The following is a 20,769-nucleotide window of genomic DNA, read 5'->3' as shown; positions in this document are numbered from 1 at the left end:
AGGAAATACTGAAAGAAGGTAGAATTAGATCTGAGGCAAGGAGTGTCTATCTCTTTAAGTATTTTTAAGATCGTTTGTAATAGAGGCTATGAGGACTACTGTTGAGGTTTGTGGTTTTATCTAGTAAATCAATACCTGTTTCTAGATTTCACTTGTTTTTATTACATCCAAGTTAATGCTTTGCTCCATGAAAAATTAAAAATTGAGAGTACAGAAGAACAGTATATTTTTCCCAAGTCTCTGCATACCAGGGTCTAAGATTAGACAAATCATAGATGTAAAATAATTTTGCTGAAGGGTGTCACACTGATTTTCTGTTAGAGGTGAAGCCAGGTGCAGTTTGAGCTCTTGGTGGCCACAATTCCCAAGCCACTTTTCCTCACAAAGTTGTCACCATTCAGTCAGCACAGGGAGAGCAATGCTCATGCACAGTTCTCTTCAAGACCCCTTTCTGCTACGTTCTTCAGATTACTTCATGTGGTAGTAATTAAAACATGCTCGTACATACACACTTCGCTTTGCCCATTCAGAGTCTGGGTTTTTTTCAGTGTGCTTAACCTGATGTGCATACTTATAAATGTTATATTGTGTTCCTCCCTTTTCATTGGTGTGTGATAATTTTTCATGAGACGTACTATAAACAGTTTTTGGTGGTTTGGGTTTTTTACCTGAAGTATGAAGGGAGATTTCCAAAGGTTTGTCTATTTGAGTGTCAGGTTTATGTTTCACAGGAATAGAAGACAAACAAGACATTCTTTAGAAATTACAAAAAATACAGCTCCATCATTCTTATCATCATTAAAGAGAATATAGGCTGTTCCTCTTCCCATGGGTACCTCCTTATACAAAACTGTAACTGTTTCCTACTTTCTGCAGGTACATCAAACCAGACTTGTGTTTTGGTGCTTAGAAGGTTAAAATATTTTTTTTCTCCTTTTTTAATTGGTCACTTTAGTGATTATTACTGTGATGGTAAACATTCTTAAAACTGAAGAGCCTGTTCTGCTGGCTTTCTTCTCCTCCTTACCTCTCCACCCCACTCTCCCCTCCTTTTTTGGGAAAAACTCCATTATGCATGCGAAGTGTCATGCAATAATGGATGTTTCATAACCTCTTGGAATTCATCTTCAAAAGATATTAATATCTAACTGTGAACATTGTTCATATTGTTCAGCTGTTATTTTATTGTATCACATAAAGATGGTACAAGATTTGTTTCATAATTGAATTGAAATATTTGAACTAAAATATTTTGTGTCCTCTCTTCTCGCCCTCTCTGTCTGAATTAGGGGTTGATATAGAGGCAGCTCGAAAAGAAGAAGAACGAATAATGCTAAGAGATGCAAGACAGTGGCTCAACAGTGGCCATATAAGTGATGTCAGGCATGCAAAATCTGGTGGTACAGCACTTCATGTAGCTGCTGCTAAGGGCTATACAGAAGTCTTAAAGTAAGTGTGGTTTAAATGGAAATTTTTCAGATTTGATTGTCTTGTTGATGTAATGTTGCTTGGAATGGATGGGATTGGACACTTCTGACTTTTAGGAGTTGTTGGAAAATAGCAATCTCTAGAACTGTCTTCGGAGTGTGATTTTATGTTTTCAAGCACTCATAAATCATGTTGCTGTTAGCTTTCTACCTCAGATCATTCAAAATATAAGCACAGTGTATGTATTCAGCCTGAATACTTATTTAAAAGAAGAAAGGTGACAAAAAAATTGCCCTGTTTATGAAGCCAACTGTGTAAACAAGCTTAATACGTTTTTATAGTGCTGGTTAGTGTGCTGAGTGATGCATGTTTTCAAAACACCGTATTTATTTGCATTCATAAAGCAGAATTTGTAATCCAGACTAAAGGTTTTTACACCTGAAGAACAGAGAATTTAATTTTGGGTTTTTTTGATACTGTTATGTAAGTCATAACATTTGAAATCTTTCCTGGAATGCTTCAGGCTTTTGGAGTCCCCCTAATTCATAGGTACCTTTTTGTTAATACAGTACCAGGCTATATTGCAACAGAGGTTTAATTGGGTTTTCATTAAAGCTCTGCTTTTACTACAGTAAAACGTATTTAATAATACATGGCTTTACTGTGATTGTAAATGTATTTGACTGCTTTAGCAGTCCTAGGAAGAGATATATATTGTAACATGAATGAAAATGAGCACACACCTTGACTGTGTAAGTATTGCTACCTTTAAGGTCTGCAGAACCTTGTAATGCTTTGTCAGCACAGAAGTTGAATGACAGAGCTCTTTTAACCATTATAACCATTACATACAATTTACTGAATGGGAGTTCTGCTTCAAAAAACCCTGATGCTTCACCATGATGAAAAGAAATTATTCTGTTGGAAAAGAATTCTTTTTGGTATAGAATAACTTGTGTCTGTAAGGGAATTGTATCTATAACTGGTTTATTTTTTTAGCTGTCTCAGTGTCTTTTTTGTAGTGCAGTCCATGTACTTTTGCTAGGACGTGAAAAATGTATGCGCAGGCAACTTTCAAGATGGGTTCAAATTATCAAAAACGTGTGCTCTGTGTAGGATGCAGGACTTTGCAGCTGAGCATGTGTGAAAGTTGACTCATTAGAAGATCTTACTATTAGTATATTGGCTCTTGAGAAATGGGGTGAAATTTGTGAGAAGAATACTTCACAGTTATGGGATTTTTTGTAATTATGGTCAGTGTTTCAGAGAGCTGACAGCCCTTTACACGAAACTGTCAGATTACGTGTCCATTGTCACTTGGACACTCACATTTGAACCATCATGAATTTGAGTGTGCCAAATGCAGGCTGAAAAGCAGATCCTCTAATTGAGGAGCTCTGCTCCCTCTCAGAGAGCAATTGGAGCACGTAAGCACTAGGTGGTTACATCCCATGTTACTAACAGGAGGGAGATGCAAGTTTCAAGAAACTAATATTAGAATAGGAGATTTTAACAATTTCCTAGATAAGAACACTGTATCCAACATTTTTTGACGTTTTACACCTTTCCTTTCCTTAAAAGGGGTTCTCTCTATTACCGCACATGGAGAAAAATAGCTGACTGCGTAGAAATAGTGGACTTCTAATGAAGAGGAAGTGAATAAAGAGGAAAATGGAAAAGACTATTTTTCTTGATTTTTTTGCTTAAAAATGCATATACCTACTTAACAATGAAAACGGAAATGTTTCTGTAAGGAAATAAAATTAATCAGTTGTCAATAGCCCAACTAAAATATGTATGATGAAAAAGAAGAAGGATGTTATTGTAGAATAACTTTATGCTTTTATGACACTTCATTGATCTCTGTCAGCAGTGTCAAGATCTAATTCTTTTAATTTCTTTAGGCTTTTAATACAGGCTCGCTACGATGTAAATATTAAAGATTATGATGGCTGGACACCACTTCATGCTGCTGCTCACTGGGGTAAAGAAGAAGCATGTCGCATTTTAGTGGAAAACCTTTGTGATATGGAGGCTGTCAACAAAGTGGTAGGATTTTTATGTAATCCTTGTCAAGATACAAAGTTCTGGTCTCTAAAGTGACTTTAGAAGCCAGGGTAAGAAAAGTGATGATAAACTGCTGTTTACTGTACGTGGAGCTTTTTATAATGCATGTTTTGTCAAAACAGCATGTTTGTGTTCAAAACTAAATTCTCTGATCATCTAAATTAATTTCTAGGCCCACTTTATGCTCAGTTCTATATTAAGTAATCCGTGTAATGTTTGACATGGAAATTCAAAGCAAAATGGGTTTATTGACCTTTCAAAGGTACAAAATCAGTGACTCTTTAAAATCAGTTTGCGTTGGCAAACTGTATGCTAACCGCTTATGCTGGGTTGAGTACACTGGAAGAAACTTACAGGCATCTTTGGACTCCCTAGACATAACTTCAGTGCTTCCTAAGCTATATTTCCTCAACTCTTACTCAAAGGCCTGCATAGCTTGCTGGCTTTGCAAGATCTTGCTCCCAACAGATACAAGTATATTCGTCATTCACATAGGCTCACAAGGATCCAGACCTTTTCATTCAGCTGTGTAAATGCTGAAGCTCTCTTCATTCTCTTTGCAGTAGGTTCTGCAGATAGATTTTGATCTTCTTCTGGTTTTTGTCAATTCTGCATATGTAAATTACCTGGCCAATTTTTAAGATGGCTTCTTCATTGAATTTTTTCATTAACTTTTAAAAATAAATTAGGGAAATACACACATACAGATCACAAATCAGCAAGTACTCACTCTATATAAGGGCAAAATGTTAGTCTTTGTTGACTTTTTCTCCCATAGAAATTGAGGTTGCGTGTAGTAAAAACAATGAAATCTGGAACTGAATTTCAAATAGCTTCAACTCTGTTTCTCTACAATACTCACAGAACTTCTAAGTATCAGCTGTATAACTGTATTTTGTATCAGGCAATCAAAAGCTGATGCAATTAACTGAAGCCAGTTTATCAAGTTACCTGGTAGACTTTTTTACTGGGGTTGTGAAAATGTGGAGGGTGGTATTCCAGAGAGCAGTCTTTTGAACATATGTTCAACTTAGCTGGTGCAAGAATATGACTAAAGGAGGTACAGAGAGAGACAAGCTTTAGTGTTTGGTACAGGGGCTTGTCTGTGCAAGCTAGGAACTTTTTGCCTGATGTTGTTCTTAAGTAAGCTAGCAAATGCTTTTGGAGATAGGAAGATTGAAAACTCCTGGATTTGGTTTTAGATGCTTAGCAGCTTAGAGAACTCAGCCTTTATGGATTAGGCACTTGACTTCAGGTATTAACTTTCACAGATTGGGTTTAGATAGAACCTTCCAACTACAGCAGTTTTTTGCAAAGTGGTTTTTTGTGGTCAAGGTAGGTCTAGCTCATATATTTTGGAAATAAATTCACTTAGTAGCTACCTAAAGCTAGAAAGTCATAATGCAAATATAAACTTGTCATAATTTTGTTGCTTAGTTTCCAGGTTAGTGCTGTGTTACACTAAATGGAATAGTTCACATGTCAGAGGAGCTCAAGCTGTTTTGGGTAATCCTTGTTGAAAGGTGCACGTGCTTCTGCTGTATGGTCAGAGGTTTTATATGGATGTGAAAATTAGTGTTTTGAAGGTCCATCCTTTCTAATTCTTTGATAGTCTTCACAGTGTAATTAGGTATACGTTTGTGTTTAGTTAACGTTTTGAGAAACTGAAACAAGCACAGACAAATACAAACACCTTTATGGTTATAAGCTGCTGTGACCATTTTTAAATGACAGCTCTGTCTTTATTGCTAGGTATTGTATAGAAGTACTTACTTGACTGATTTTGTCCTGATCCTCCCAGCATTTCTGAATGTCCACCTAGTGTGTTGATGCAGCTGCATTGATACCGTGTCAGTGAATCTAGGACTTTCCCTAGATTCCAGCCACCTTGTATTTGAATGAAAACGTCCAAATACAACACACTGTATTGCAGTATCAAAGCAAGTTGGGCTTTCTTTGTGAACCTGTGTGAGCTTCAGCCCTTCTCATCTTCAAGTAGAGAAGAAAGGGAAGTTTTGAAATCTTTACCAATCTTTATCAAACCTTAAAGATAGAATCTCATGTCCTGTGGGTATCTGGTCCAGTCAAGAATTGCGGGGACTATATAGATGTAAGATATGGCAAGCTGTAGAAATTCCAGCTGACAGCATTATTGTGTGTTAGTGAATCACATGATGATCTGTTTATTCAAGTATATATTCCACAGAAGTCAGACTAAAGGGGGGGATGAGAACAAATGGTTGTAGCAGATCTTTTCTAAAATTGAATGTAAAATGTAAAATACTGTTTTACTGTTCAAATGTGAAAGCTTGACTACTCAAGATAAGTGTAGCTTGCTTAAATAATTGAAACTTTAAAAAATCAAGCTGTATATGGTAGTCTATGATGGACAGGATAATGAACTGCTCAGGATCGATCCATACCACTGCCATTGGAGTAGTTGTTTGGAACTAGTATTGTGAGAATTGTATTCTTTCATTCTACTTTTCCTTGATAGTTTGGAGGGGTTTTTTTCAAAGGACAGCAAAATTTTATTGAAGTCTTGATTTTATCTCTTAAAAAACATATTTGCTCATCAGGTATAGATGTTTCTCTTTCAATTACCCAAAAAAAGTAAAATTGCAGAATTGTTTTCAACTACTGGTAGACTAACAGTTTGTGATAGAGCTTGGTTTATACTTTCTAATTTCTTTCTCTGAATGTGCTCCATCCCTGCATCATCATGTGATAAGGCATCATAATCCATTTCATTTAAATCCTTCTGTACAATGATGGTGTTTTACTTCTTCCCCCCCTCCAGGGACAGACAGCATTTGATGTGGCAGATGAAGATATTCTAGGATATTTAGAAGAATTACAAAAGAAACAGAATCTGGTAGGCTTTTTGCATATAAAGACGTATATATATATGTATGTTGTACTTTATTATGCATATAATTGTGGTATCCAGTTCAGCAGCATATAGATTAAAAATAAAGGTTTGAATTAGGGTTTCAATTCAGGTAATGCCACAGTAACCTCAAAAGTTCTTTTATGCCCTTGCTCAGTCAATAATGGTGAACAAAAAGCCTTGAAAGCAAGAAGGTGCTTTTCTGCTTGCATTGTCCAGTGCGCATTTTTTGATCTGAAGCATCACCATTGAGCAATTTACTTTAAATAGCAGTTTCTGAGATTTTAGAATTTTTAAACGTTAATACTTTGAAAGGTTATACACATTCTGGTGTTTGTAGCAGTTAGAGAAGATTTCCCCCCCTTTGTAATTTTCTCACACTGATACCATTCTATCAATTTAACTGTATCATTCTGTATGTTTTGAAGCTTCATAGTGAAAAACGGGAAAAGAAATCTCCCCTAATTGAATCCACAGCCAACATGGATAATAACCAGACACAGAAAACATTCAAAAAGTAAGTAAACTAGGAAAAAATATAATCTCTTAATAAAAAAGATACCTTTACAAGCTGTCACAAAATCCTACTTGATGGGCTTTAGTAATATTTTCAGGACTTACTAAGTATTTTTCTTTTCAAACTCAGTAAAGAGACACTGATTATGGAGCAAGAAAAGAATGCATCTAGCATAGAGTCTCTGGAGCAAGAAAAAGCAGATGAAGAAGAAGAGGGGAAGAAGGATGAATCCAGTTGTTCTAGTGAAGAGGAAGAGGATGATGACTCGGAATCTGAAGCAGAGACAGGTACTTTATTTGGAGTATTGTCTGTCTTTAAGTTTTTACTTTATAAGTTTACTTGTTTAACATCACGTGAGCCAGAGTCAACTACCTTAAGTTTCACTTATTCTTCTAAGCATTTCTCTAAGCTTCCAATCATTTTAAAGCAAGTTTATATTATGTCTAAAGTCAAGTTATAACAGAGATGTCCCACAGACGTCTGTTGGTATAGATGTTTTTACTGGTGGCTACTTGGGTTAAAGTTATTAACTTACTTACTTGATTGGCTACTTAACAATTGATACTTTTAATTAAATAGTTGGAATAATATAAGTAGTATGTCAGAGAACATCAAAGAAATCAGAAGATCAAGTCAGAAATGAAGGCTGCATAGCAGTGTTTGCTTTTGGAACTGGTGTAGAGATTGGAACAGCAGAAGTGCAAACATTCTCATCTTTTCTTGCCTCCTGAAGTGATTACCAATTAATCTGGCAATCTTGGCTCAGGTATTCATAAGGTAATGGTGCATATATTTTCATTGTGCACTGAAGTGAACTTCTGAATGTACTGTTTGAGTGTTAGCAGTTACTTCATATACTTTATTTCAAGAGAAATTATCTTTGAAAAATTTGGAATTGTGTGCAAAGAAACACATACTCTGTAATTCTGTCTTCAATGGAATTTATGTGGGTTTTTTCTTGAACAATTGTCAGTCTTCAAGTAGTGATTTAAGAACAGCATAGCATCTTCTTTCAGCTCAGAAAACAACTATCAGGTGATTAACGTTTCAAGATGTATGTTCAAACCTAATAAAGGATTTTACAATTACGGTGCAGCAATGCAATACAAAGGCATAGATGTCATTAGAAATACCTTGTTTATATTTTATACTTACGCTTTTAAAATAAGTAACCCTTTTTGGTGAGTCATCTGTCCTTATTTTTAAACATTCTTCCTAGTTTTTTCACCTGGAAAGATAAGACTAAGGAGGGATTTTAGACCTAACCAATATAACACAAATATTTATGTAGGCAGAAATAAAAATAAGTTGTGAAACCAAACTCTGTTATGGTTTAATTATTTTTGTATTTTGAAATAAACCAGCATTTCATTGTTAAGCTGGAAAAAAACATCTGTCAAGCTTTGTAATTAGTCTTTCACCTTAGTATACTTGTGTCCCTTATTTACAGAGACCGAGCTTTGATAATCTCAAAACACTTGTAAAATATAACACGTAGTAATTTCTCGGTCACTGAGCTAACTGTAATGTCTGAACTCTATGATTCTGGTAACTGTGTTCTCTTCGTTACCAGTAGATGGTTCGTGCCAGGAAAATATGACTGTGACACAAGAATTAATTTATGTAAACTTTGGGGTTTTTAATATCAACAAGGCTTTATCATACTTTATTTGGCAAGCTAGACTTCAAGCTTTTCCCTGTAGAGCTGCATCTCTAAATTCCAAGTTTGTACTTTCCCTTTTTTTCCCATTATTCAGCGTAAGGCAGTTTTCTAGTGAAAAATCATAAGATTATAAGGAGCATTCCGGTTGTAGCAGTGTTCAATATTCTGCAGTACTGGAATCTCTGATTTCTAACCTATTGGGAAGTTTGAAATATTTTTCTAAAACATGCATTCTGTTTCATTGATTATATGAGAATACAGTTTAAAAATAAATATATTTCTGTCTGTAAGACCAAGAAGGGAAATCTGAATATGAAGCTCACATCTCCTAAAGGCAGTAAGCAAATTTCAGCAGTTCAAGTTTGTTAACTTACTTTGCTTGAGGTAATTTAGTGGATTTTTGAAAGTCAGTTTTAGCTCAGTCATGTACACAACTATGTTCTTGCAGTCCTGTTCGGAATTTATCAGAAATAATTTCAGAATACAGTTGTAAAAAAACATCCATTTTTCTCCTTCCACTCCTGATAACTTTTCCTGTATAATTTAAAGCTGAATTACTCATTTGCAAATTTCCAGCAGATCTGCCTGTGCATCATCTCAAATCATACTCTCAGTCCTCATTGCCCTGTTGAAATTTTTATCACCATGACCTAGAAGTTTACCACCATTTATTTTCACTTGTGTTTAAAAAGAACTTTCCATTAAGAGCAGTTAGACACATAAGCTGATTTTTTTGTATTAGTTTACTGTAAAATACTTTGAATCAGCACCTTCTGTAGTTCTTATTAACTATTACATGTCAACATACCTCCTGCTGCTAAATTTGTGTGGTTGTGAGCCATCTACTAAAGTATAGGCGGTCTGGGAATGCTGTGAACTCTTTGTCTGTAGAGGTTTTGAGGACCTGACTTATGAAAGCCCTAAGCAACCTGGTCCGTACACAACATTAACTGTGCTTGGAGCAGGAGGTGGAATTAGATTACCTCCTGAGGTCACTTTCAATGTGAATGGTTCTTTGCTTCTGCATCTGCATCTCTGAGTTTGAATGACAAAAAAATGTTACGTGCATGACCGTTCTGGAAAAAAAGATGGACCTAACATACAGATTGGGAGTGAGGGGGAAAACCCTGAGGAACAGATAGTAAAATGCTGTTTGGAAAGTTGACTGTCAAATTTGTTCAAAAGATATTAGACTCTGTCATGTAGAAGTGAAGAAACAGTGAATGAAAATTAAAATCTTGTAAATATTTTGCAGATAAGACCAAAACCTTGGCAGCTGTAACTAATAATGCAAATACCACAAGTACACAATCAGCATCAGTAGCTGTGACAGCACCATCAGTAGCTGGTGGCCAGGGGGCACCTACATCACCTGTTAAGAAGGTAAAACAAAATACCTTTCTTGTGATTTTAGATTGCTGTTCTGTGCAAGCAGACATTTTTTGATCCTTGTATAAAGAGTGGATAGGTTTACACAGTGAATTGATGAAAATATGCATGGATTCCTAAAATATTTTGTCTTCTTCTGCAGAAACTGTGTTCAACTTTTTAAAGTTTTGAATGGCTTTGATTCTAAACAGGGGTGCAATGTACAGAACTATGAAACAGCTGAACATCTTTTTAGCAAAAATCTGTTGCGCAGTGAGTGGAGTTCTTGCTTTTTTGAAGCTTTGAAGCTAAACTTCATTTTTTGAGTCTTTTCTATGCCAGACTCCTCCAAAAGTTTTAGAAACTGCAGTTCTAGTGTCTGTGCCTGTATTTGCAATGCACTTAAGGCTAGGAAGGTAGGCATGACTGAAGTGCTTTCAGGAGTTCTTAAAAGCGTTCAGCTAGTACTTAGGTGCAGAAGTTGAAAAAGATAGCAGAAATAAGTAGAAACTGCTATAGGTCCCAACTCTGATTTCAGTGTTGTTAGGACCTCATGGAAGAGCTAGAGGTTTGGGACACGTTTTGTTCGATGCACGGCTCAAAAACATATCTAACAAAGGCATATTGTGTGCAGGAAGCTTTTTAGACCTTGATGTGAAAAGTTAATTGGACTGATTTTTAGTTTTGCTTGCAAAAGGAAAGATACGTAATCTGCTTTGAAAAAAAAAGTAGATAAAAATGCACAGTCAGAAGGTGGTATACAAGTCCAACTTTCAGAATATCAAGGCAAACTGGGTACTAAGTTAGTAAGGCTTCATTTCTCAATCGTTACAACTTTTCTATACACATCACAACCAAAGTGTAATCCTCGGCTGGTGCTGCAAGCATGTTCAGGAGAACTAGTAGCTGTGTATAGAGAGTAGAGAGAGAAGATGTACTGCTGGGTGAATAGTATGCATTGTATTTAGCTCCTGGGAGCTTATTGGAGTTTTACTTTCATATTCATAATAGAACCTAACGATGATTCATCTTACAAAGTATACTTTTATGTCACAGATACAGGGAATATATTACCCAACTGTGTCATATTATGTGATGCTGTACAACAGAACTGGGCCAACCTTCCTGATCCCAAGAGCTGCTTTACGAAGGTCATTGTGACTGATGTCCACAAGATTTATGTCAAAAAGCCACGAGAGCAAAAGGGGAGTTGTGGGCATGGCTCACTGGCAGGGATGACTGCTGTTTCCCCTCGCTGAACTTTGTGACTGGGCAGACAGCTAGATTCCAGAGTGATCTTGTGATGTTCATCTAAACATTGCCTGCTGGCTCAGTGAGGAATTACGGTTCTCTGTCCTGAGAGTGTGTTTGCATTGCTCAGGAGCTGTGCAGAACTCAAGAGGTACAAGTTCTCCATACAAACTGTAGCAAATGGATGAGGGAGGGAAGACATCATGAGTAATTTGCTGGTTTGCTAACTGTGCCTTGCTGGAATAAATTCAAATATATAGCGTGAATTTTACTGCAAGGAAATACGCCTACTTTGTACAGTTTATCTTTCAAAATCACTTCAGTAGCACAGGCATTTGTGGCAGTTGGGCAGTTTAACTGATGTGTTCTCTGCCCACTTTTTTTACTGCACTTAATTATCTTTGAATGCTGGAGATTCTACCTAACACTTCAAACACATCATTTTTCTTGTAATTGCCTAAACTTCATCTTGAAGTCAGAAGTGTCCTAGCTTGTCCCTCTTAATCTATTTATTTCATATTATGCGAAAACATTCTAAGTTATATGACCTTCAGCAATAGGACATTAGCAGAATGTTGCTAGCTGGGGTGTGGCTTGATATTGCAGAGTTGAATGATCAAGTATACATAATTTTTTTGTATGAGATTGTATTGTACATGGCAATGTATTGAGGGGGGTCGGGGGGTGGAGGGGTAGAACACAAGCTTTTTAATACTAAGAAGAAATAAGTATGATTTTAAGCTGGATAGTAACCTTTTATAAATCAATAATACATTGGCATTTTGTTTGTTCTAATTTTATTATGCAGCAATTAATGGCTTATCTTTTGGTCTTAAAGGTGAAAGGTGCAGGCTAAAAGTAAATGAGTTACCGTTCTAAAACTGAATGTGAAAAGTTCGAGGTCTTCTGTAGATACAAAATAAATGCACATTTATATCAAGACTAATCATCTTGTAACATAGCAAGTACATGTGATCTAGAGAAGCAGTTGCAGCTCATATCAATGAGCAAAAAGGCTTTGAACTGGTTTTACTACTGAAGGTAAAACAGCAGTGCATGTGAGATCTTGTACATACTCTTGCACCTGCCTTTTCATGTTTGCACCATCTGTGCTACTGCACTTACTCTTCTGCTTTTACACCACAGCTGGCCAAACCCTATGTTGCTCACAAGTGGTGCAGATGCAGTGTACTAATCTTGAATCTGGGTTTTCTTCAGTCTATATGGCATTCAGTAATGCTGCTTTCTGACTGAGGGTACTGAAGTATACTGAAGTACGGTGAGTTTGGGAGTGAAGGTATGGGTTTTGGTAGCTAAGCTAGCATGGGATGTGATTAAGGGATATGAATGAAATATGATAAGAAAATAAAAGGTATAATATTGTGAATCTTCCAGTATTCTCAACCATACGAGGATTTAGGCCATGAACCTTGTTAGGTCAACAGGCTTTGCTGTCCTCTTCTATGCAAACTGTAATTCTGTCTCTGAATTAGCTAAACATGCTGTGTTGTGTTTAATAAGAATCTGTTACTAAGGTTTTAAGTCTTACTGCTTTTTGGTATTTTATGTTGTAACATAACATAAACATAGGAAGAAACTATGTAGTTTTAAAACAACCTTTTGTTTCTGTTTTCCATTCTTTCCATCTTCATCTTTGTCTTGTCTTAAATGGCTTTAGTATGATTTCATTCCTCCTATCATGCCTGTCGTGGAGTCAGTAGATCCTGCATCATGGAGGCAGGGCTTGCGCAAAACTGGCATTGTTCTTGTGCCCAATAAGGGTGAAAAATCTCTGGTGAGGTTCTGGTGTGCACAGGTTTGTGTACAGGTTGCAAAATAACATATTTAATCAAAATGCTGATACTGGATTTGCATGTTTCTAAGTTTGCATCTCCTGATCATGGTGTGTTATTACAAAGTGTGGGTTTTTCTAAGCTAACTTTTAGAGGAGTAGTATACATTGACCAGTCTTAGATTTCTTATTCACTAATTTAAAGAGGGGAGTGTGTAGGTTATGTCTTATTACAACTCCCCTAAAAAGTCAACACTTCTATGATTATTGAAAAGAGTTGTGTTCTCAAATCTCCGCAAGGAGCATAAATTACCACAGGTAATGAAAATTAATAATATAAAATCATTTACATGTGTTTTATAGTTTCCAACATCTACAACCAAGGTTTCTCCCAAAGAAGAAGAGAGGAAAGATGAATCTCCTGCTTCGTGGAGGCTAGGTCTTAGAAAAACTGGTAGTTATGGTGCACTTGCAGAGATTACTGCTTCCAAAGAAGCTCAGAAAGAAAAGGACTCTGCAGGTGTTATGCGTTCTGCTTCAAGTCCTAGACTTTCCTCTTCATTGGACAACAAAGAAAAGGTAATAATTTTAGGTCTGAAACAAAATTTTGATGAAATTATCTACCTTATTTAGTATAGATGTTTGTGATGAATTGTAGAAGTAAGACATCTGTTCTTTACCAAAATTCAAAAAAGTTAATTTATACAGCTTCTGTGTACTTTCTTTAAAAGAGTAGTAGGCACCTGTGTTGTTACATTGTGGTACATGGGGCTGGGGCTTTTCCCTTTTTGGGACTTGCAATGCTTATAGTAGTTTTTACAGTTAAGGGACATCAGAGGTTTGATAGTTTGGGCATCACGTGGAGAGTGATGTTGGAAGAATCTTATAAAAAAGGAGTCCTGTGTATTCCATGGACTTTTTTATTTACAGAAGTATGGGTCTGTAATTAAACATGAATACCGAACTAAGTGAAGGACTAATTTGGAACAGGTAACTGAACAGCATAGGACTTTTGGTTATGTTTTCAGGTAGAAATGTTTAAATGTTTCCAGGATTAAGAATAATGCTATACTATATGAAAATACCAAAACAATTGCTTTCAGAAATCAGTGTTGGAATTGTTCTGCAGTAAAGTAGAAAAGAGAGAAATCAAGTCACTTGCATCACTAGAATGAAAATATGAATAGTTTCCTTTTCCTGACGTAGGCCGTATGACATTTAATTAAAGCTTAAAACTCATTTGTATAATCAAGTCACAATAAATACAGCTGAAGTTGTCATAATGATGATTTTCCAGCCAACAGCAGTATAATCAATTATAGTGACACTTAGTAAAAACCACATGTGTTTCAGGAGAAAGATGGAAAAGGAGCTCGACTTGCATATGTTGCACCTACAATACCAAGACGACTGGCCAGTACCTCTGACATTGATGAAAAAGAGAACAGGTGACTCTGAAGTTATAATTTCTATTAAATATAAAATTTCTTCATTTTAGAGGGGCTCACAAATTTACAGATTTTAAGAAAATGCTCTATAGATCATGCTAATCCATATGATAATCCTGACGTTTTTTGATGTTGTAGATTATAACTACCGTTTTTAAAATCCAGGTTATTTTATGACAAGAGGATAACTGGGCAATGAGTGTTGTCATCTTAGGGGAGAAAGTAAATAAGATCCAAAGCATGAAGTTGTAAACTTTAAGCTACTGGAGGGTGCTAAAAGCATTTTACTGCTTGGACTTGAGCCTCAAAGTGCTGCCACTGGGCTCCGTTGTTACTTTTGATAATAATAAAATGCTGTGTTTCTTACAGTCTTTGCTTAAAACTATATTGGGCAGCAGCAAAGATTTACAAAAATCATAATTTAAGTTACTAAAGCATTTTTTCTTGTTTATATGTTGATTTTTCATCTTCATTTGGAGATTTTTACTTTCTTTGCTGATACTTCTTCTGTAGCTTTTAGTATAAAAGAAACAAAAAGTTTAGTTGCATAGACTTGTTACCTGTATTTGGGGGACTTCCACGGCATATTTACATTGTCAGAACCATCCATTTTTTCACTTCTCTTATTTACTGAGGTTCTACTTGGACATTTTCTTGAGTTAAGGTAGAATACATAATACAAAACTTAGAAGTCTCCCTAATGCCTTATTTCTGTTGGATCAAATCTAGATAGCTGAATGTTGGATGATGTGAACTGAAAATACTCTCATTGGTCAAAATGTGCTGTTGTAATCATTGTCTGTAAGCCTGATAAATCTTCTTCTGTCTGAAGAGGAGATTCTTTGTTCCTACTCTTGAGAATGGTTCATTTCAGCACAAGCACAAGATAAATACTGTTTTTTCTTATGTTTGCAGGATACTGCTGCCGAAGTTCAGTCTCTGGGTGACAAATTCTGTTTCGAAACAGGGATATTCTAGCTCTCACGCTCCCCTAAGTAGCATCTCTCATGTTACTTCACCAGATTTCTTTAATTTATATGTCTACAACAGGGCAGTTTGGAGTTTCTGTTTATGCTTATCATTCTCTGGAGTACTATATTCTTTGAGGCTGAGTTTGTCAGTTGGGGTTTACTTATAAGAGAGATTATCATTATTTCAGTTTTTGTTCTTTTGAGATCTTCTCAAAAACTCTTGATCTCTGTAAGTGTCTTAACTAGATGATACCTTAAGATTGGGGTAAATATTTCGGTTTTATTTCTTAGAAGCTGTTATTGCTTGTAACAAAGGGATTAAATTTTGCTTCAGTGTTGAGGTTTGTGTCTGTGATATACTTGTCTTAACCATTCACAGACACAGTTCCAAAATGAGATATCAGCGATAGCATGTTTTTCCTCATATGCATTGGGTGAACTTGGGTCATCAATCTCATTAGTCCCTGTGCTGACCAGTCGATCTGAGAACTTTTCTGTATTCCTTGGTGAACCAGAGTTGAAGTCTGCTTTTAGGCACCAACACTTTGCCTAGTGTATGATGTGGCAGACAACCCAGCTTGCTTACCTGAAGCCATAAGAGATTTTTGGCATTTAGCCTGACCTTCTTTACATGTAGAATTTAACCATCTGCCTTACTTTAATAAACTGTTAAGGTTTCTGCCTTTGTCCCAGATCTTTGTCCTTGTTGCTCAGATGCTGGGTTCTTGTTCTACCTGTCTGAACACCTGCTTGTTTAGCTTATTGATGATGTAGTGTAATGCAGCTACATCCCACTGTGAGTAATGGAAAGGACATCCAAGATGAATCTCGGCTGGGCTGTTAGATTAATAAATCTCAGACATCCAGCCTGTCGAGTAGCCAGTGCTACAGCAAAAGTGATGAAGTATGTACTGTCCTGGCGAAGTGAAACCTTTAGTAGTTAAGAAAAACTTGTCATTCAGCAGAACCTTTCTAAGGTAGATCATGCCTCAGAATTAGTTTTCTTTGGTGGTAAGACATTGGTGGAAAAGACATTTGGGTGGTAAAAAAACCACATTGGCCTGTGTTTGATGCTTTTCTAAGGTTATTTCCAACTGTAGCATAAAGTGCTAGCATAAATTCATGTGCAAAAACAGATACATTCTGAAGGCCAAAGGTGTCTGAACATAAAATACATCTTCACAAAACATTGTTTTATTTTTCCCTCACACACCTGGTTGCCTTTTATGTATAGTTTTGTGAAAGACATTCTTTTTCTTCCTTCTGTCTGAACTTTAGTTTAAATCTTGAGCTGACATTTTTATTAGAAATTGAGGGGTTTTTCATCTCAGTCTCAGTTTTCAGGGTGGTTTTTCTAAGTAGATTTTTGCAAGGTTATTTCTTGCTGCTATAAACTGCAACAACAGGCTGGAAATTCTTTATGACTAAGGTAATGTCAGCTAGTGATATGTGACAGGCCGCTCAGGAATGGCTACTGCAGGCCTGTTTATACTAGTCTACAGTATCATGAGTTCTAGTCAGCTGCTGAACTTTTTATAACATGTAAGAATGAAAAATTACATGAAATCAGTTTCTCTCTGATGGTCGATTTAATGTCAATCTAATACTCTTTAGCAGTTTTTCTTTTGATGCTACTTTTCTATTACATTTCTAACAGTGTTAATGCGAATGTAGTATTTTTCCACAGGAGCTTGGAAATTATTATCCATAAAGGTCATTTTATTCCTGTTCTTATGATTCTGTTTATTTTAAGTGTGTTATCCAGGGTTCTAATCCTTAATTTGAAACGTCTCTTCAGCTCACATCAAGAGCAACCTTCTTTAATACGAGTTTGCGAAACTAAAATCTTTTTTACAGGGACTTGTCTGCTAGCTCAATACGTGGTGGCAGTTCCTACACCAGGAGAAAATGGGAGGAAGATGTCAAGAAAAACAGTTTGAATGAAGGTCCTACATCATTAAACACAAGTTATCAAAGAAGGTGTGGGATTTTCTCTTAGCTTTTTTCTTTTATCAAGATAAACTTAAAAATGAAAAAAAAAAAGTCCAAAAAATTAAGTACTGAATCATTTCATAAGGACAGTTTAAACTTGAATGCTAACACGTTGAAATGTTGTTAATAATTTAAAACTATGTACTTATGCTGATGTGGTGCTCATGCTGATTTTAAAGCTACACCATTTTTACTAGGTTAGAGTGTTGCAGAAACTGCTATATGATTAAAATTATATGCTTCCTTTTTCCCTATTGTTTAGTTCAGTTTGAGGTTCATTTGACTCTTTCCAGGTTAGTTCAGTAACCAAAGATAACTATTTTAAATGTTGGAATATGCGTAATTCTGCTTGGTATCTGAAAAGAAAAGGGGGAAAATACTCTCTCTGTTGACTTTAGGTTTTTGCATGAACAGTATTGGAGGTCTTGGGCTGCTCTGCATAGTGGTAGATTATAGACATCCCTGTGGTGAATATTGGCATCCTGGAATGCATATGTAAAGCTAACTTGAATGCAGACTAAATGACAATAGGAAAATTCAGGTGTGTGTGATTCCTGTCTTGCAGGATATTCTCAGAGGGAATCATATCGTGCAAATACAGAGATGATTGACTTTACTCCATTGTGTAGTTTCAATGTAGCTATTTGAGTAAAGTTCTTCATTGGAATCAGTGGAGTAATGAGTACCTAAATCTGAATAGATAAAAAAAAAAGATTTGGGTAGCTAAGCTGCATATTGATACGTACTGCTGATGTATGTGCTACTTAATGTTTATTTAGCCTTGACATTGATGATGTCAGTGACATGCAGACAGGCTGGTTCATGCACAACATACATAACATGTCTTACATGTTTGTGAACCTCCTATCTTAAAAAGCTCCTCAGTTTCCTAACTTCAGGTTTAGGAAAGATAATGCACAGATTTCCTGTTCTGGATGGAAAATATCAGTAGTTGATACATGAGAGCAATCTTTGCATGTTTGCTTTAATCAATATTTATGCTCCAGGCTTCAAACAAAATGTACTCATCATGTTTAAATGGCACATAGTGCTTTAACGGTGTATTTCCTTAGTTGTTCTTGTACAGTTATGTTTTCTTTGTCATTATAGAATTGACAGTAATAGAAAAAATTCCATTGCAGAATGAGAAAGAAACAGCTTTCCTTAAATCTTTTGCAGTTAGTAATACGATGTTATGTCTGTCTTAACTGTGGTTCTGAGATTTAGTTATGGGAAAACATCCTGACTTGGTAATACAAAATTTGCTCAGGAAGGACCAATGGATAAAAATGTGGAAACCACTGTATCTCCTTTACAACTTGAAAAGCAAAGGAAAAGCCTGAGTGGGAGGTTAATCTCTCTGGGGATGACTTAAAAAAAAGCAGTACATTTAATTGGTTGGAAATTATAAGAGGAGTGATACTGACGACATTTCTGACAAACCGTGGAGTAAAATTCTGCATTTTCTGAGGTATTCAGTGTGGGTGAAACAGCAGTTTAAAAATGGGATATTGGGGGCCCCATCTGCATACGTACTTCAGTAGATGTGATTAAGACAGTCATACATAAACCAGTGAGATTCCTTTCTTTATCTTCTCTTTGTGTGGAGAAATGGTCAGGACTAAGGGGCACTTCTGCCCTCTGATGTAATAAATTAGAAGTCCTAGTCAAGGAAATAGTGAAGAAAATAGCTCTTTTGCCTGAGAATTTTTTGAGACTGAACTGAGACACAGCATACACAGGCAGGAGTTTAATGGATCATTCACAGCTTCGTGATATTTTAATGAGCAAAGGTACTTAATACAAATGCATCCATTGTACATGTCTCTCCTTCAGTGGCTCCTTTGGTAGAAGACAAGATGATTTGATTAGTTCTAATGTTCCAAGTACTGCATCAACAGTTACCTCTTCTGCTGGTCTTCAGAAAACACTGCCTGCCAGCGCAAACACTACTACAAAGAGTACAACGGGTTCTACTTCAGCAGGTGTACAAAGCAGGTAATGGCACCAGCACACTTCTTTTCTTCTTTTTTTGTCAGGTCTATTGTGTGCTTATGTTTGTGCATGCGTTCTTGTTTAGTAGATCCTGGGGCTCTGGATTTTTTCACTTTCTTGTTAAATTTGTTTTGATTTTGTACAATCTGGCTCAAAAATTGTGAATGGCTTTCTACTGTAAAGTGACAGCCATATTGGTATAAAAGACTAAATTGAATGTTAGAAGGGTGCAAAGAATAAAAGTTCCATTATTGTGAACTGCTAATTCTTAATGTATTCAATTTAACAGCTCAAGTTGAGCCTTCATAGTAGAGACATTTCTCAGTTTGCTTTTAAAAAAAATCCATCCCTCAATTTACATGTTACTAGTTGTTTAGTAAAGTGCTTTCATTGTTTAGCTGTTTCCTTTTCTCTTTTTTTGTGTTGCTGCTTGTTATGCTGTAGTACCTCAAATCGTTTGTGGGCTGAGGATAGTACTGAGAAAGAAAAGGACAGTGTTCCTACAGCAGTGACCGTTCCTGTTGCACCATCTGTTGTAAATGCTACAGCCACTACCACAGCCATGACTACAGCTACTTCTGGCACTGTGTCCTCAACATCAGAGGTCAGGGAGAGACGGAGGTGTGTAAAGGTCCTAAGAGTAATGTTGCTCTTACACAAAAATTTTCTTCTTTTCTTACTTCAAGGAATGTGTTGGTTACCACAAATTTGGATAGTACAGTGCAAGTGGTCTTGTTTGCTTACCGTGTACTGAAAAAACTAGCAATGTGCCTCAATTTATGTAAGAGCTTAGTACTGGTAGAGACCATTCATGTATATTTTTGACTGGTCTTGGGTTCCCATTTGGTATGTGGTACTTTCACATTTGTATTTCTGTAGTAGATTAAATGAGTCCTAAATATACCCATAATGGAACTGTGTAAATACATGGAATTAAAAATAAGAAAATCAATAATTGATTACTTACTACAACTACATTGCTGCTGATTGAGCTACTGTGCCACTGGTAGTATTCTAATATGGTACAATGTAGCATTTTTTCAGTCATTTTGTATGCCTGGCACTACTGATAAAGGAGTATTGAACCCAACACATTCTGTTCATTTCATTGCATCATTTAGGCTCTCTTTTACTTGAAACTTAATATGCAATTGTAAATGCAATGGTTTCAGAGCTGTTCAGTATGAAGAATGAGTAAGAAGATGGTGTAAATGTTATTTTTAAAATACAGTGTTTTTTCTGTTACCATTACATGGAGGATGAGTTAAGATTGGTGCGTATTTATGTTTCCGTTAAGAGTTCTTACCTGCTATTTATGGAAGCAAAAGTTGCTAATTCCTGTTAGCTTTCCTTGGGTTGTTCTTTTTCTGGATATTTATAAATGTTT

The 20,769-nt window shown here is 36.1% G+C and overlaps 1 protein-coding gene across 1 annotated transcript in view; it reads left to right on the top strand.

Moving 5' to 3' along the window:
* PPP1R12A (protein phosphatase 1, regulatory subunit 12A) overlaps positions 1 to 20,769 on the top strand; it is a gene marked incomplete at its 3' end in the record, with an annotated part of 62,392 nt that overhangs the window by 23,719 nt on the left and 17,904 nt on the right. The window contains exons 3-14 of the mRNA XM_010017591.1: positions 1,290 to 1,449; positions 3,333 to 3,477; positions 6,296 to 6,370; positions 6,814 to 6,902; positions 7,032 to 7,189; positions 9,821 to 9,948; positions 12,863 to 12,979; positions 13,340 to 13,555; positions 14,330 to 14,424; positions 17,253 to 17,375; positions 19,224 to 19,385; positions 19,827 to 20,003. Coding sequence (XP_010015893.1) covers positions 1,290 to 1,449; positions 3,333 to 3,477; positions 6,296 to 6,370; positions 6,814 to 6,902; positions 7,032 to 7,189; positions 9,821 to 9,948; positions 12,863 to 12,979; positions 13,340 to 13,555; positions 14,330 to 14,424; positions 17,253 to 17,375; positions 19,224 to 19,385; positions 19,827 to 20,003 — 1,645 coding nt within the window. The remainder of the gene's footprint in view (positions 1 to 1,289; positions 1,450 to 3,332; positions 3,478 to 6,295; positions 6,371 to 6,813; positions 6,903 to 7,031; positions 7,190 to 9,820; positions 9,949 to 12,862; positions 12,980 to 13,339; positions 13,556 to 14,329; positions 14,425 to 17,252; positions 17,376 to 19,223; positions 19,386 to 19,826; positions 20,004 to 20,769) is intronic.

Source organism: Nestor notabilis, unplaced genomic scaffold (assembly GCF_000696875.1).
Source record: "Nestor notabilis isolate BGI_N333 unplaced genomic scaffold, ASM69687v1 scaffold31540, whole genome shotgun sequence".
Taxonomy (NCBI): domain Eukaryota; kingdom Metazoa; phylum Chordata; class Aves; order Psittaciformes; family Psittacidae; genus Nestor; species Nestor notabilis.
The sequence above is the reverse complement of the archived record's forward strand: the minus strand, read 5'-3'. Positions and strand labels throughout refer to the sequence as shown.